Source organism: Electrophorus electricus, chromosome 9, assembly GCF_013358815.1.
Source record: "Electrophorus electricus isolate fEleEle1 chromosome 9, fEleEle1.pri, whole genome shotgun sequence".
Taxonomy (NCBI): Eukaryota; Metazoa; Chordata; class Actinopteri; order Gymnotiformes; family Gymnotidae; genus Electrophorus; species Electrophorus electricus.
The window spans coordinates 22782017-22799516 of record NC_049543.1 but is presented as its reverse complement, the minus strand read 5'-3'; the positions used below and the strand labels follow the sequence as shown (position 1 = coordinate 22799516).

The 17500-nt window shown below is 44.6% G+C and overlaps 1 protein-coding gene across 4 annotated transcripts in view; it reads left to right on the top strand.

The window, feature by feature from the left end:
• Positions 1–17500, top strand: part of slit2 (slit homolog 2 (Drosophila)) — a 76609-nt gene that overhangs the window by 50417 nt on the left and 8692 nt on the right. For 2 of the 4 annotated variants that reach the window (XM_027025309.2, XM_027025308.2), the window contains 16 exons: positions 2355–2505; positions 2600–2674; positions 2796–2939; positions 4594–4737; positions 5251–5417; positions 7028–7160; positions 7581–7649; positions 8473–8544; positions 8780–8851; positions 9903–9974; positions 10931–11094; positions 11625–11749; positions 11957–12054; positions 13493–13632; positions 13818–13844; positions 14114–14207. In XM_027025309.2, coding sequence (XP_026881110.2) covers positions 2355–2505; positions 2600–2674; positions 2796–2939; positions 4594–4737; positions 5251–5417; positions 7028–7160; positions 7581–7649; positions 8473–8544; positions 8780–8851; positions 9903–9974; positions 10931–11094; positions 11625–11749; positions 11957–12054; positions 13493–13632; positions 13818–13844; positions 14114–14207 — 1747 coding nt within the window. The remainder of the gene's footprint in view (positions 1–2354; positions 2506–2599; positions 2675–2795; positions 2940–4593; positions 4738–5250; positions 5418–7027; positions 7161–7580; positions 7650–8472; positions 8545–8779; positions 8852–9902; positions 9975–10930; positions 11095–11624; positions 11750–11956; positions 12055–13492; positions 13633–13817; positions 13845–14113; positions 14208–17500) is intronic. The other 2 variants (XM_027025311.2, XM_027025310.2) reach the window with 1 other exon arrangement.

The window sequence follows — 17500 nt, the reverse complement described above, 5'->3', positions numbered from 1 at the left end:
CTGCGCTGGTGCACTGCATGGTGTCCGAGTGTGTCTTGGCCCAGTCTGTGTGGGTGGGCGTGCACTGGGTGTGTGCACTCTGATTAGCTGGTGTGGAAGTCGATCTTTGAGGACGATTGCCGGTTGCAGTGTGGGTGACATCACTGCCTGAGCCCTTCACCCTGTTCACTCAGGTTCACTTACGCCTTCCCCCTCACAGCCGGCAAACCCCTGGCCTCTGACGTCTCACCCTAGAGGGTAGAACTCATTGCTTTTAGCGCACGCGGCACACAGGTCTCCTACACGCCTTTGTTTAACAGCGTTTACAAAATGTGTGTGCGTGCGTGCGTGCGTGTGTGCGTGCGTGTGTGTGTGTGTGAGTGTTTTGAGCTTTGTCTCTCTCTCTCTTCCTTGCACACACTCAGGGATCCATCATGTCAGTAAGTGTAAGTAACCATTACCAATCAGAGTACAGCTCATATTTCGTACCCAGTGATGACTGATGAGCCCCATCACCTCGTCCCCACCAATCACAGACCAGAGACACAAAAATACTGCAGACATAATATACATATATTACGAATGTAGGTGCATTCGTGGCTATAAATGCATTTATTTTAGAATATCCATCTTTGACTTACTTGATAGTGTTTACATTACATTACTACATTATTCCTTCCACACTAACTCCCTGTTCTCCTCCTCTCTCCTCTCCTCTCTCCTCTCCTTCTCTCCCCTCTACCCTCCTCTCCTCTCTCCTCTCCTCCGCTCTACCCTCCTCTCCTCTTCTCTCTCCTCTCGCCTCTCCTCTCCTCCCCTCTCCTCTCCTTCTCTCCCCTCTCCTCTCCTCTACCCTCCTCTCCTCTCGCCTCTCCTCCCCTCTCCTCTCTCCTCTCCTTCTCCTCTCCTCTCCTCTCTCCTCTCTCCTCTCCTCTCCTCTACCCTCCTCTCTCCTCTCTGCTCTCCTCTCCTCTCCTCTCTTCCTCTCCACCCCTCTGCTCGCCTCTACCCTCCTCTCCTCCCTACTCCTCTCCTATATCCTCTCCTCCCCTCTACCCTCCTCTCCTCTCTCCTCCCCTCTCCTCTGCTCCCCTCTACCCTCCTCTCCTCTCCTCCCCTCTCCTCTCCTCCCTACTCCTCTCCTCCCCTCTACCCTCCTCTCCTCTCTCCTCTCCTCCGCTCTACCCTCCTCTCCTCTCCTCTCCTCTCCTCTCCTCTCCTCTCCTCTACCCTCCTCTCCTCTCTCCTCTCTGCTCTCCTCTACCCTCCTCTCCTCTCTCCTCTCCTCCGCTCTACCCTCCTCTCCTCTCCTCTCTCCTCTCCTCCGCTCTACCCTCCTCTCCTCTCTCCTCTCCTCCGCTCTACCCTCCTCTCCTCTCCTCTCCTCCCCTCTACCCTCCTCTCCTCTCTCCTCTCTGCTCTCCTCTACCCTCCTCTCCTCTCTCCTCTCCTCCGCTCTACCCTCCTCTCCTCTCCTCTCTCCTCTCCTCCGCTCTACCCTCCTCTCCTCTCTCCTCTCCTCCCCTCTACCCTCCTCTCCTCTCCTCCCTACTCCTCTCCTCCCCTCTACCCTCCTCTCCTCTCCTCTCCTCTCTCCTCCTCTCTCCTCTTCTCTACTCTCCTCTCTTCTATTGCCTTCTTGTCTGTTTATCTCAGTGATGTTCCTGAGTAGTATTTACATCCAGACATGATTGCTGTGTCCATGCTTTCCACCTTAATCCTTCCATCCTCCTTACCTCTCTCTCTCTCTCTCTCTTCCTACCCCCTACCTCTCTCTGTTTGCCCCCTGTACCTCCCTCTCTCCTTCTCTGTCCACACTCCACCCCTCTCCCCACTCCTTCTGGTAGAGGAAATTCAGCAGGGTTTTCCTTTGTGCTTGATCTAACCATGTGTGTGCGGCCCAGACTGAGACATGGTTCTGTCAAGCACCATGGAAGGTTTTGCAGTGTCAACAGCATGGCAAGCAACAAAAGTCAACCTTTATGTGTGTGTGTGTGTGTGTGTGTGTTTATTTTCAGCCTCCTCATTTGAATAAGTGTATACTGGCCTATATGTAAATGTGCGTGTGTACGTTTCCATACACGCATTAAGCTGAAACTGTGTGTGTGTGTGTGTGTGTGTGTGTGTGTGTTTGCATGTACAAAGTCATGAGGATTGTGTTATCATGGCTTTGCATGTTGCTGTAAATATAATAGCTGCAGTTATGTGTTGCCATGGTGATAACTGAGTTTCCTCTGGTCTATTTGATCCCTACAACCTTTGACCTTTTCCCCTTTCACCCTGTGGCCTGCTCTGCCTGCTTTGCGTTTTTCTAAGACTCACTGTATACCAGTGACTGTGTGTGTGTGTGTGTGTGTGTGTGTGTGTGTGTGTAGGTGTGGAAGACTACCGCTCTAGACTGGGAGGGAGCTGCTTTGCTGATCTGGCATGTCCTGAGAAGTGTCGTTGTGAGGGAACAACAGTGGATTGTTCTGGACAGAAACTCACCAAGATACCAGAGCACATCCCACAATACACAGCAGAACTGTGAGCCTGATACGTGCGCACATACACACACGCACACACACACACACACACCTAATCTACAATTGATTATGTCCTTAATGTGTCTTTTTCACAGACGTTTAAACAATAATGAGTTCACTGTGTTGGAGGCAACAGGAATCTTTAAAAAACTCCCACAGCTCCGTAAAATGTGAGTCTTCCCAGTTCTGCCTCTTTTCCCTGCGCTGACCTCTCTCTGTCGTTTTTGGCTGTGTGTTAATCTGTGTTATAGCACTGTGATGTTACCCCTTTCACCCATCCCCTTAATTCAGTAATTTCAGCAACAATAAGATCAGCGATATTGAGGAGGGGACCTTTGAGGGAGCAGGTGGAGTCAACGAGCTCATTCTGACCAGCAACCGTCTGGAGAACGTCCACTACACCATGCTGAAAGGCCTTACCGGCCTCCGCACACTGTGAGTGAAACACACACACACACACAACACATACACACGGGCATGCCCACACATACAGCCACATGTATCACTAGAGTCTTTAGTGTTTAAAAGTCAGAGGCTGAGTGAAACACACACACACACACACACACACACACACACACACAGGCATGCCCACACATACAGGCACATGTATCACTAGAATCTTTAGTGTTTAAAAGTCAGAGGCTGAGTGAAACACACACACACACACACACACACACACACACACACACAGGCATGCCCACACATACAGCCACATGTATCACTAGATTCTTTAGTGTTTAAAAGTCAGAGGCTGAGTGAAACACACACACAACACATACACACACACACACACACACACACACACACACAGGCATGCCCACACATACAGGCACATGTATCACTAGAATCTTTAGTGTTTAAAAGTCAGAGGCTGAGTGAAACACACACACACACACACACACACACACACACACACACACACACAGGCATGCCCACACATACAGCCACATGTATCACTAGATTCTTTAGTGTTTAAAAGTCAGAGGCTGAGTGAAACACACACACAACACATACACACACACACACACACACACACACACACACACACGCATGCCCACACATACAGGCACATGTATCACTAGAATCTTTAGTGTTTAAAAGTCAGAGGCTGAGTGAAACACACACACACACACACACACACACACACACACACACAGGCATGCCCACACATACAGCCACATGTATCACTAGATTCTTTAGTGTTTAAAAGTCAGAGGCTGAGTGAAACACACACACAACACATACACACGGGCATGCCCACACATACAGCCACATGTATCACTAGAGTCTTTAGTGTTTAAAAGTCAGAGGCTGAGTAAAACACACACACAACACACACACACACACACACACACACACACACAGGCATGCCCACACATACAGGCACATGTATCACTAGAATCTTTAGTGTTTAAAAGTCAGAGGCTGAGTAAAACACACACACAACACACACACACACACACACACACACACACACACACACAGGCATGCCCACACATACAGGCACATGTATCACTAGAATCTTTAGTGTTTAAAAGTCAGAGGCATATATCACCCCACTGAACACCCCTCTCTGTACTGCAGCTCATCAGCCAGGTCTCTAGGTGCATATAAATACAGTTTCAATCTGATTTAGCATTCTCTGTGTGTGTGTGTGTGTGTAGGAGAGGAGCAGTTTGAGAAGAGAATTTTAAAATGGCCACTAAGTATCCCCAAAAGTCATTCCGTGCAAGCATAAAAAGCCCTGCTTAGAGCGTTCCCATTGCAGTGTCGTCACGGCAGCGGCTTGCTCTGTGCCGACCTGTTGAATGGGCTGTTGTGAGCCTGCATTAGCTACCGTAATGTCTTTCCACAAAACTCTGCTCACACATTGGCCACTGTCCCAAAAGTGCCAGTTTAAAGACATTAACACAGTCTAACAGAGTTAACTAATATTGACTCTTGGGGACAGTGTTGGAAATGACATGCATTTTGATAGCTTAAACTGAACCTTGGGTTGTGGAATATCAGCTACGTCACACTGTTGTGTTTAATATGACGCACTCTTCTAATCTCAGTGTTTTGATTGTGTGTGTGTTTGTGTGTCTAGGATGTTGCGGAGTAACAAGATCAGCTGCGTTAGTAACACTAGTTTTACAGGCCTGAGTTCGGTGCGGCTGCTTTCTCTGTATGATAACCTGATCACCTCCATTGCCCCGGGAGCCTTTGACACGCTCCACTCCCTCTCCACACTGTAAGTACATCTCTTTCACTCTGTCTGTGTGCTGTCTCCTCATACTGTGTGCTCAGCTTCAAGAATCACAGATGCTTACACTGTTCAAAAAAATCATTCCTGAATGTCTAAATAAATGTAAGGTGACGTCTAGACAGGCCTCCCACACATGGGGAACTGGAGAGGTGCTGTTTTGTGAAGCGTGCTTCTGCATGTACTTGTCCAATGATGTGCAGCCTGACTGAAGAGCGGTCATCTACCCTGCACAGCGCAGTTAGGATCAGATTCTTCGTGGTTAATGATGTCTTCTCTCACTCAGCCAAAATAGAGGAAAAGGTCACTTTGTTTGTTTTCAAACACCTCGAGCTGTACAACACCCAAAAAGATGATGACCGTTTCTGAACATGGAAGAGAGAGGCGGAGTCCGTTTATTTTTCGGGAACTGCACATTCCAGAACCATTCGAAAACCTTTGCTACCTCAAGAGAATTTGGGTGTTTTATTTATTTTATGTGTTTTCTGACTCATCTTGCAGTAACCTGCTGGCCAATCCATTTAACTGTAACTGTCACCTGGCTTGGTTGGGGGAATGGCTACGGAAGAAACGTATCGTCACAGGCAACCCTCGATGTCTGAACCCTTATTTCCTTAAGGAGATCCCTATCCAGGATGTTGCTGTGCAGGACTTCGCATGTGAGGATGGTATGTGTTAGAGACCAACTGTGTGAGGATGGTATGTGTTAGAGACCAACTGTGTGAGGATGGTCTGTGTTAGAGACCAACTGTGTGAGGATGGTCTGTGTTAGGGTATGACTGTGTGAGGATGGTCTGTGTTAGGGTATGACTGTGTGAGGATGGTCTGTGTTAGGGTATGACTGTGTGAGGATGGTCTGTGTTAGGGTATAACTGTGTGAGGATGGTCTGTGTTAGGGTATGACTGTGTGAAGATTGTATGTGTTAGGGTATGACTGTGTGAGGATGGTCTGTGTTAGGGTATGACTGTGTGAGGATGGTCTGTGTTAGGGTATGACTGTGTGAAGATTGTGTGAGGATGGTCTGTTAGGGTATGACTGTGTGAGGATGGTCTGTGTTAGGGTATGACTGTGTGAGGATGGTCTGTGTTAGGGTCAGTCTGTGTGAGGATGGTCTGTTAGGGTATAACTGTGAGGATCGTCTGTGTTAGTGTCAGACTGTGGGGAGGGTCTGAGTTAGGGTATGACTGTGAGGATTGTCTGTGTTAGGGTATGACTGTGTGAGGATGGCCTGTGTTAGGGTATGACTGTGAGGATTGTCTGTGTTAGGGTATGACTGTGTGAGGATGGCCTGTGTTAGGCTATGACTGTGTGAGGATGGCCTGTGTTAGGCTATGACTGTGTGAGGATGGCCTGTGTTGGGGTATGACTGTGTGAGGATGGCCTGTGTTGGGGTATGACTGTGTGAGGATGGCCTGTGTTGGGGTATGACTGTGAGGATCATCTGTGTTAGTGTCAGACTGTGGGGATGGTCTGTGTTAGGGTATGACTGTGTGAGGATGGCCTGTGTTAGGGTATGACTGTGTTCTTGTTTATTCCACACTTGTCATATAAGTACATTACAGTCTTGAACTCGTGATTTGTCCTGAAACTGGTATCCATGGTAACATTTGCTTAGGCAATACACTGAGCCAGTAGCGTTCTTGTGATTTCTGTCTTAAAGGTTGTGTTATTTACTCAGTGGGTTTTCATCAGTTTTAGAATGTTTACACACGATTGGTACATTAAAAATAAATTTGCCTGTGGTTTGGCTAACACACAGCTACAGTTTGGGACTTTGCCTGTTTGAAATGCATATGTATTTATATCTAAAAATATAGCAAAATGACTTTAAATGGTTTCTTCATGCTTTTTATGAGGAAAGAGAAAACAAAGTACTAGTATAACAACAAAGTCAAGCTATTCTGTATTATATCATCCATTTTGGAAAGTGGTGGTCTATGTTTTCTTTGATTTTGGTAAGTACCTCTTTGAAGGATTTTGGGTATGTGTGCCTCTGCACACGTGTGTGTAGTCTTTGTAGAGAATTGTCAGATATCTCATTTCATGTTCTTAATGTAGTAACATGTGGAATGATAAGTCATGCTAACTTGAGCATAATGCTGTTAGCTTGATCTTATACAAACAAAGGCAATCTTACAATAACAACCAGTACATAACACACACACACACACACACACACACACACACACACACACACACACACACTTTCACTTTATTATAGAGAGAATATTTTATTGCATGTGTATGTTTTTCTAGCTGGTATGTTTATATGTGCAGGTAATGATGAGAATAGCTGCTCTTCCTTGGCCCATTGTCCAGTAGAATGTTCTTGTTTGGACACAGTGGTTCGCTGTAGTAACAAAGGACTAAAGGCCCTGCCAAAGGGAATTCCTAAAGATGTCACGGAGCTGTGAGTCCATACACACACACACACACACACACACACACACACACATGCATGTAAACATGCACGCATACACACAGTCACACAAAGAGACTCGCACATACTATGTTATGTGCTTTTGTGTATATTAATATACCCAATGACAACTGTATGCACACACACATGCATACACTCATCATATTCATGAGTAGAAATCTTTTAATAACTTCCCACATATTTCCAATTTCAGTCTTTTTCATAATATCAGTAGTCTGATTATGACTTGTAATGTTGTAAAGTTGTAATGGCAGAATGTTCAAAGGTATCGTCTCTCTTGTGAATCTCATATCTGTTGTAGTGTTGGTTTTCACATTGCGTTCTTGGTAATGTGCTATTTCCTGTGAAGTTCAGTTTAATAACGGGTTTGTTTTCTTTCATTTCTGAAAGCTATCTCGATGGAAACCAGTTCATACAAGTCCCATTGGAGCTCTCCAACTTCAAACACCTCACTCTTATGTAGGTATAGCCTGCTATAGATTCAACCAATCAAAAACAACCTCCCACTCATCTCATTATCACCCTTACTGAAAGTACCTACTCAGTTTGAATTCCTCTGAATCTATTGCCATTTCTCAGTGGAGTGGAGTGGAGGGAATGTGATTGGTGGGGTAGAACTGAAATGTGACTGGTGGGGTAAAGTAGAGGAAATGTGATTGGTGGGATTAGGCAGAGGCAATGTGATTGGTGGGTTAGAATCTAACTTTAGGAGACTCACTCTGCTTGGACTGAGTTGCCTGAAGAATTGCTTTTCTGTACAGTTTAATACCAGGCATTGTTAATATTCCGTAAATGCTGGGTGCATGTATGTAGCTTCTCACTTCCTGCCTGAATGTTGACAGATGTTTGGACATGCTTCAGTTCCATTTCTATCCGAGTGTCTCTACAACACCCGTTATCTTGCTGTCTTGCTTACATGTATTTGTATCTAACTGGGTTTTGTTCTAAAGTGAATTATTATGATTCATACTAATTTATTCTGGGAGGAATTTCACTTGGATCTGTTCATTTTCTCTACAGTCCATTAAACAATATGGATTATTTCCAGTATTTTGCTGTTGTCTTGATCTGCTTCATCTCTGCTACAGAAGTAATGTCTAGTGTTATTGCTGGGTCCAGAACGGCTCTGAAATTGGCAGGAAGTACAGGAGCTCTAATACTAACGCTAACCTCTAACACATAGAGGGATGATCTACACATCCTTTGCGAGTCGTTTAGAACACAGGCTAACTCGTGTACAAGAAACTGATTGCACTCTGTGTGTGTGTGTGCTTTCTTGCAGTGATTTGAGCAATAACCAGATCAGCACGTTGTCCAACCACAGTTACAGTAACATGTCTGAGCTGCTTACATTGTGAGTGTCATTATGATAGAGTGTGTGTACATATGCGTGCGTGTGTGTGTGTGTGTGTGTGTGTGTGTGTGTGTGTGTGTGTGTGTGTGTGTGTGTTGGGGGGTGGTATTTCCTATATGTGTTATATTTGCCTAGTAAATTTGTGTGTATTTGTATTTTTTTTTATTCTTGATTTGAGGGTAGAGTGTGTGTTTGTGTGTGTTCCATTGTACTAACTTCACTTGTATTATCACAGAATTTTGAGCTACAACAGACTGAGATGCATACCAGCTAAAGCTTTTGATGGCCTTAGATCTCTTCGGCTACTGTGAGTTCTATTTGTGTGTGTGTGTGTGTGAGAGAGAATCTGAGAGTGTGTGTGTTTGTGTGTGTGTGTGTGTGAAAGAGAGTATAGAGTATCTGAGAGTATGTGTGTTTGTGTGTGTGTGTGTGTGAGAGAGAGAGAGAGAGAGTATAGAGTATCTGAGAGTATGTGTGTGTGTGTGTGTGTGAGAGAGAGAGAGAGAGAGTATAGAGTATCTGAGAGTATGTGTGTGTGTGTGTGTGTGTGTTTAGGTGTGTGAGAGAGAGAGAGAGAGTATAGAGTCTGAGAGTGTGTGTGTGTGAGAGAGAGAGTATAGAGTGAGAGTGTTTGTGTGTGTGTGTGAGAGAGAGAGTATAGAGTATCTGAGAGTGTGTGTGTGTTTGTGTGTGTGTTTAGGTGTGTGAGAGAGAGAGAGAGAGTATAGAGTCTGAGAGTGTGTGTGTGAGAGAGAGAGAGTATAGAGTATCTGAGAGTGTGTGTGTGTTTGTGTGAGAGAGAGAGTATAGAGTATCTGAGAGTGTGTGTGTGTGTGTGTGTGTGTGTGTGTGTGTGAGAGAGAGAGAGTATAGAGTATCTGAGAGTATGTGTGTGTGTGTGTTTAGGTGTGTGAGAGAGAGAGAGAGTATAGAGTATCTGAGAGTATGTGTGTGTGTGTGTGTTTGTGTGTGAGTGTGTGTGTGTTTAGGTGTGTGTGAGAGAGAGTATAGAGTATCTGAGAGTATGTGTGTATGTTTGTGTGTGTGTGTGTGAGAGAGCGTATAGAGTATCTGAGAGTAGGTGTGTGTGTGAGAGAGAGAGAGAGAGAGAGAGAGAGAGAGAGAGAGAGAGTATAGCGTATCTGAGAGTGTGTGTGTGTGTGTGTGTGTGTGTGTGTGTGTGAGAGAGAGAGTATAGAGTTTTTGAGAGTATGTGAGTGTGTGTGTGTGTGTGTGTGTGTGTGTGTGTGTGTGAGAGAGAGAGTATAGAGTATCTGAGAATGTGTGAGTGTCCAGGGTGTAAGTTAGTGGAGTGGTTCAGAGTCCCAGGTAGACTCACTCATCTCTCCTCTTTGCAGTTCTCTACATGGTAATGATATTGCTGTGATTCCTGAAGGAGCATTTAAAGATCTCACCTCTCTGTCTCATCTGTAAGTGACTTTGCGCGCACACACACTCATTCACACACACAGACACTCACTCACTCACACACACACACACACACACACACTCACACACACACACACACACTCACACACACATACACACTCTCACACACACTCACACTCACACATACACACACACACGTTATATTATAATCGTTTTCAGTCCGTGCAGTTCATGTATATTTTTGTATGTTTTGTAGCTGTAGACTTCACTGCTCTGTTATAGACTGCACTGCTGTCCCTGTATACACTGCACTGCTCTGTTATAGACTGCACTGCTGTCCCTGTATACACTGCACTGCTCTGTTATAGACTGCACTGCTGTCCCTGTATACACTGCACTGCACTGCTGTCCCTGTATACACTGCACTGCACTGCTGTCCCTGTATACACTCTACTGCTCTGTTATAGACTGCACTGCTGTCGCTGTATACACTGCACTGCACTGCTGTCCCTGTATACACTCCACTGCTCTGTTATAGACTGCACTGCTGTCGCTGTATACACTGCACTGCACTGCTGTCCCTGTATACACTCCACTGCTCTGTTATAGACTGCACTGCTGTCGCTGTATACACTGCACTGCACTGCTGTCCCTGTATACACTGCACTGTACTGTTGTCCGTGTATATACTGCACTGCTGTTATAGATTGCTGTGTCTCTGTATCTCCTTCTCTTTTTCTCTTTAGATACAAACTATATGCATCTCTTGCCAAGATATGTATGAAGTATATACAGCACATGAGTAAACTGCACATAGATTTTGCAGATATGCAGATGTAGAGACTCCACAGTTCTGCTCAATCTTGCTTTGTTTGCATCCTCTATGTCTCTTCACTATCTCCTCATTCTGCTCTGAGTGAAGTCACTGTTGTCGTGCCAATGTAAAAGGAGTTTGTGACTAGATGAATGTTTCACGAATGTCTGTGGTTATTTGCAGTGCTCTGGGGGCTAACCCGCTGCACTGCGACTGTGGCATGCAGTGGCTGTCGGACTGGGTGAAGAGCGGTTACAGGGAGCCTGGCATTGCCCGCTGTGCTTCACCGGGAGATATGACCGACAAGCTTCTGCTCACGACACCGTCCAAGAAGTTCACCTGTACAGGTATGTCGCACAAACACGCAGACACGCACACACACATGATGGCAAACAGCATTTACTTATTAATGTATCAGCGTACTCACGTATGTTTAATCTTATAAAAAGTGATAAATTCTTTAATAAGGGTTTACATTCTTGTTGTCCGCCTTGGTTATTGACTTAATGAAATCCTAATTGTCATAAGATGTAAATTTGGCCCATTATTATTCTGTGTAACGTGACTTGATTGATACATTTATAGAAGTGCCGGGGCCTTGTGGTTATCCTGTGGCAGGTAAGGCAGCCAATCAGAGCCCAGTCAGAAATAACTAAACCCCGCCCTCCAGACCTGAAATGACCCTTTACTCTTTACCTTACCTTATGAAGACTATCCTTTCTGTGCTCTGCTAATTTAGCTGTCCCTGTGTGTTTGTGTGTGTGGGCATGTGGGCAAGTGTGTGTGTTTGTATTTGTCTATCTTTTAAGTGTTTATACTATATGTGAGTCTGTGTGTGTGTCTAGAACTCTCTGTTGTCTCTCTGTCTCACACACAGGTCCAGTAGACACCGGCGTCCTTGCCAAGTGTAATCCATGTCTTTCCAACCCATGTCACAACAACGGCACCTGCACCAACCACCCCATAGACTTCTACAGATGCACCTGCCCTTACGGATATAAGGTACAGACACACACACGCACCATACACACAATATACAACATACACACACAACACGCATCTATACAAAACACAAACACACACGTGTGCAAAGCATACACACTCCATACACACACAGTTGCCCACAACTTAGTGGATGATAAAAACATCAATAATGCATATAGTTTCAATATCGGATTCATTGTCATGTGTGTGGCTGTGTGTTAACAGGGGCAAGACTGTGAGGAGGCCATCCATGCCTGCATCAGTAATCCCTGTCAGAACGGAGGAACTTGTCACCTCAAAGATGGAGTAGAGAACACACACTGGTAATCATCATCACTATTCCCACAAAATCTTTGCTGAAATCATCATTACTCACAGGACAGGGATACGTGGTACAGTAAGTAGTATCATCTCACCAGTGAATGAGCAAAGTGTGAGTTAATAAATTAGTGAGATAATGAGTTCATGAGTGAGTTAATGATTTATTGTGTTAATGAGTCAGTTGGTGAGTTATTTTGCATTAATGAGTGAGTTAAGTGTCAGTTAGTGAGATGAAGTGTCCACCGCCTTTGTGTGGTGGGGTGTGTGTATGTGTGTGTGTGTGTGTGTGTGTGTTTGACTCCATGGGATGAAAGTGCAGTGTTTATCTTATCATCATCATCATCATCATCATCATCATCATTTTATGATTATTGTTCACATTTTCAAGAACATGAGATGATGCCTGACGCTAGGTACCCTGGTATGTGCGCACACACGTGTGTGTGTGTGTGTGTGTGTGTGTGTGTGAGAGAGAGAGAGAGAGAGAGAGAGAGAGGGACTGAGTGAGTGATTCTCTGTGATTTGCTGTGCTAGAAGCAGAAGGGTTCTCAATAAATACTTAACAAGCTCATTCAGTGATGAGGGACCTGAGTGCTCCAGTAATGAATACACTTCATGGACACAGTGTGTCTAATCTTCCCTAATCTCTCCCTCCCTCTCAAACACACATTCACACACACACACACACACACACAATTATGATTAACTCTCTCACACACATACCACATGTGCATACACACACATGCACAATTGACCAATTAAAACTCAGTGCTCACACCTCACCATCACTCACAGTAATATGTGTGTGTGTAAGTACTATGAATCCTGTGTGGAGATTCTGTGATGCTGAATGCAGTCTGTCTATTAGGAGAGTGGAACATCACTCTACACACTGCTAGTCATACTGATCACACTCTTACACTAATACCATTTAACAAGACTGTTACAGACCCACACATGCACACACACACCCAAATATGCATGAACAGACACACACATGTGCATACACAAACAGACGTGCGTGTACAGATACACACACCGAGTTAGAAGCTCCTAGTCATACCCTGCAGACTGAAGGAAATGTGTCCTTTTGTTTGGATCAGGAAACGTGATCCAGGCACAGGAGCTCAGGTGTGGTTGGACAAGTCTCTGATAAGCAGACCCTGATAATGAATCCATCAGTGGTGGGGGTAGAACACCTGCCCCAGGACGAGGGCACAATTCTCAGACGGGGAATTCTACACACAGAGTCAGAAGCCCCTGACTCCGAACTCCTAACACAAACCTCCCGGCATCTGACGTCTGAGTGAATGGAGGCTGCTTTTCTTTTTTCGCTGTTTGAGGGGGCATGGTGTGACCGGAAACTAGATTACACGAGTTAATATAATACAGAGATCTAATGTATATATTACCTTTATATGTGTGTGCGTGCATTCTCAGGTGCGTGTGTGCAGAGGGGTTTCAGGGAGAGCATTGTGAGAGAAATATCGACGACTGTGAAGATAACGACTGTGAGAACAACTCCACCTGTGTGGACGGCATTAACAACTACACCTGTCTCTGCTCACCTGAGTATGCAGGTAACACTCGTATGCACATGACGCTAGTCAGGCTCTCGCTAAACTGTGCTTTTACTCATGCTGTGCGTGCTTCCTGTGCTTAAGCGGCTAATGCTAATGCTAACATGCTTTGTTCTCACTAACTGGTCAAACGAACATGTCTCTCTCTCTGTCCTGTTGGTTTCCATTTCTGTCTCCGTTGCTAGCTGCTAATAACAATGAAGTGGAGAAAGGTCAGTCGCTGGGATTCTTTCCGTCTTCCTTCACGCCTCCTTCCTATGCGTGTGTCTGCGCTGTCTTTTAGAATGTCATGTCTAACACTGCTCGCTGGTTTTATGAGATACTGTTCCATATGATGTACAGTAAACTGTGTGATCGCAAGCACACACACAGAATCAAAGAGCAACAGTAAAGGTCTTAATTAGAAATGACCGTCTATGACCACTGTGTGTGTGTGTGTGTGTGTGTGTGTGTGTGTGTGTGTGTGTGTGTGTGTGTGTAGGAGAGTTGTGTGAAGATAAGCAGGATTTCTGTGCTCCCGAGCTGAATAAGTGCCAGCACGACTCCAAATGCATCCTCACTGCTCCTGGATTCAAGTGAGTCTGTCGGTCATTCATCTTCCTTTCCAGGACTCTCTGTGTGTGTGTGTACTGTGCAAACTCCAGGTTTTTCTGGAGTCTGAGTAACTTTAAATGTGAGTGTTGGATGAGGAGAAGAAATCAAAGACAAAGAAGGAAGCTTTTATGGTGTTGTTAGTATTTGTCACGGTCCCATTCGCCACACCACCCACTAAGCCCCACCCCTCCTCTGGGGGCGGTAACACCTAGGGCTAGGGGGTCCCGATTCTTGTTGAGATAGAGAGGCAGGGTGAAGTGTGAAGGTTACATGGCCCTCCAAACGGATGTTTTCCAGAGGTACGCTTCAAATGGAACGGCATGAGACATTTCCCAGAATGCCTTGCAAATCACTGGCAAGATGGCTGCACAGAAACACACAAACATAATGATTTTCTCTGTTAATAAACATGCGATAACCACTGTATTATCCTAGTTTAAGTCGCTTTCAATGTATTATGGTCTTTTTCTTCATTGCAAGCATATACAATTCACCAGTATCGCTGATGACTCGGTAGCTAATGCTACATGGTTAGTGCTGATTTGTACATGACAGTCCCACATTTTGACATATTTTCATGCTACGTTCCCACCCTTTCAAGCCGCGAGGATGGCGAAAGTTACAGCTCCTCTAATATCAGTTCAGGCAGGCAGATGAATTAGGGAGCACCGCTAGCAGCTTGCGGATGAAGCAGATGAAGCGTTCTTAATTTGGGGACCGACCGATGCGTGAAACTGACGTTGTGAAGGGCAACTGCAGACAACCTCAAAAGGATGCCTAGAACCCACACAGGAGAGAACACCACAGCTGAGGGCGAAACTGGACCAACAAAGAAAAAAACCCCAACCCTGTCGAGTCTGACGCATGGGGTTCTGGAAAGGTGGTCCCATTTCACAGAGGAAGATTTCAGCCTCTACCCCTTGAAACTCAGTTCCAAAGGTCAAGGTGACACTCGGAAACATGGGCTAGAGGTTAAAATAAGAACTAGAATTACACATAAGGGTTTCTGTTTAAAGTAAGATATCAAACAGGACCGCAAACGTGTACTTTTACTTTTTTAGATCCGCTAGCTCGTGTGTGAGGTTGGTTTTTCTCTGCAGTCTCTCTGCTGATTTTCCTCTCTCTCTCTCTCTCTCTCTCTCTCTCTCCCTTTTTCCTCCTCTTCTCTCTCTCCCTCTCTCTCTCTCTCTCTCTTTCCTCCAAGTCTTCTCACTTGCCCTTTTCTTGTCTTCCTCCTTTGAATTCAGTCAACCATTCTATGCTTTTGGTTTTGAATACAAGATCAGTGGGCCTCATTCATCAGGGCTTTAGTAAATACGTGTAAATGACCTGAGGTTATCGCCCTATTGACAAACACTTCCAGAACACGGCTTTGTTAATAAATGCATGGGTTAATAAATACCAGTCACACTAAATTTACACGCGCGTTTCCGACACAGCTACATTACATGTAGTGAAGCCCCAGGGAGCCCAAATAGTGGAAATAACCACAGTGGAATCCAAAACGCTCGTTTGAATCGTTTTAGATTCAAGCCATAGTCCTCTGCCGGTGCACCCTCCCAGAGAAGGTTCTCACCGACGCCATACTGGACAGGCAGGATGCACAGCACAGACTGATGGAGGACATTGCAGCAGTTCTAAAGGACATAAGATTGCGTTTACCACAAATATCCCAGCCATTGTGAAATGTGGGGAAAAAAAGTCTCGCTGACTTTACACACCATGAAGATATGTATTATAGACATGCGCTATGCCTTCACTAGGAGCATCGACTGGGACTAGTGGTGGTAAGCTAGCGTGGTCTCCGCTAGAAGAATGCCGGGTTTAATGGCTAGATTATGCAGAACACAACAGGCCAGTGTTATAGGGCAGACCGCTGTAGTGTGATGAAGTAACCTTCCTCCAGTTGTGTCAAGGCACATCTAGGGACCCTTTTAGCATTCCGTTAATGAGCTTTATCACTGTAGCCCCTCCCTCTTGGCAGACCCTAAAACAGCTCAAGAGTCATTAACCAAGGGTTTAATGGGAACCCCTATACAAGAAAATATGCAATATCACTCATCTAAATGATTTGCATACATCGCCATTGTTAATAGCATACTTCATCTATATCTGATTTGAGTCACATTACCAATCAACTAGCCACCCACAACCGCTCTGTTTGACAGCTTCCGTCCCACAGAGCTCTGCTGGATAATGTAAAAGACTCGCGCCTTCCCTCAGGTCAGTTGGTGGAGCTTTTATTCGCATGTGAGTGTAGTCTGTGGCAGGGGTTTAGACCGCAGACCGGGCAACACAAGACCATAACAAAGTCATGATGTAGTCTTCTGCAATTTTCACTTGTATATTTAAAATGGTTCTAAATATTGATGGTGTTGGTAGTCCAGGTCAGTTTAGTTGTTGTTCGCCTGTTCGCCAAGCTTGATAATTCGGTCACAAACATTTCGTCACCAAACTAGGAGACATCTTCAGCGCAGATGTTGGTGCGTTTTTTCTTCCTTAGGAAGCCTACGTTTATATAGAGAGGTTTTTATTTGTTTGATTCAACATTTGCATAAGGTGTGCAAAAATAAATAAATTTATATATATATATATATATATATATATATATATATATATATATATATATATATATATATATATATATATATATATATATATATAAACTTCACTAATTCACTTAGTTTTTGTACCTCAATAATTTCTCTATATTAGGATAAATACTGTAAATTTATTTAGAGATTTTCATGTCAGTTATTGAAAATGACACACACATTCACTCAGGGACTCAGCAGTGACTACTAACTTTACCCAGTAATAGCCATAGCCACTTACTTTCTAAATCAAACTATGCCTCTATTTCTGAAATACAAGAGTGTATCAGCTCATATCATTTCATTTTCAGTTTTACAAATTGTTTGATGTTCTGCTAAGCACTTCAGTCACACACAGTTGATGAGCTGTTCAGCACCGGGGCGTGTGACCTTACGATCTATGACATAATTAGAGGTATATATTTGACTCGTAATATGAAATGACAATAACTACATATTATTGTTAAAATGCTAATAGTAATGCCATTATAAAAATTACAGATGTCAAAAATCTGGTGAGACACATGCTGTGTGTGCTTGAATGGTCTATGGACCTGATTGTTTATGGAAGCGCAGCTTGGTTGAATGAACCCTGTTTGACAGAGTTTTTTCCAAGAAGCCTCATGCCATAAAAAAAACCTGATGTAGCCACATCAGATGGTGCATGATCGTGTGCGGCT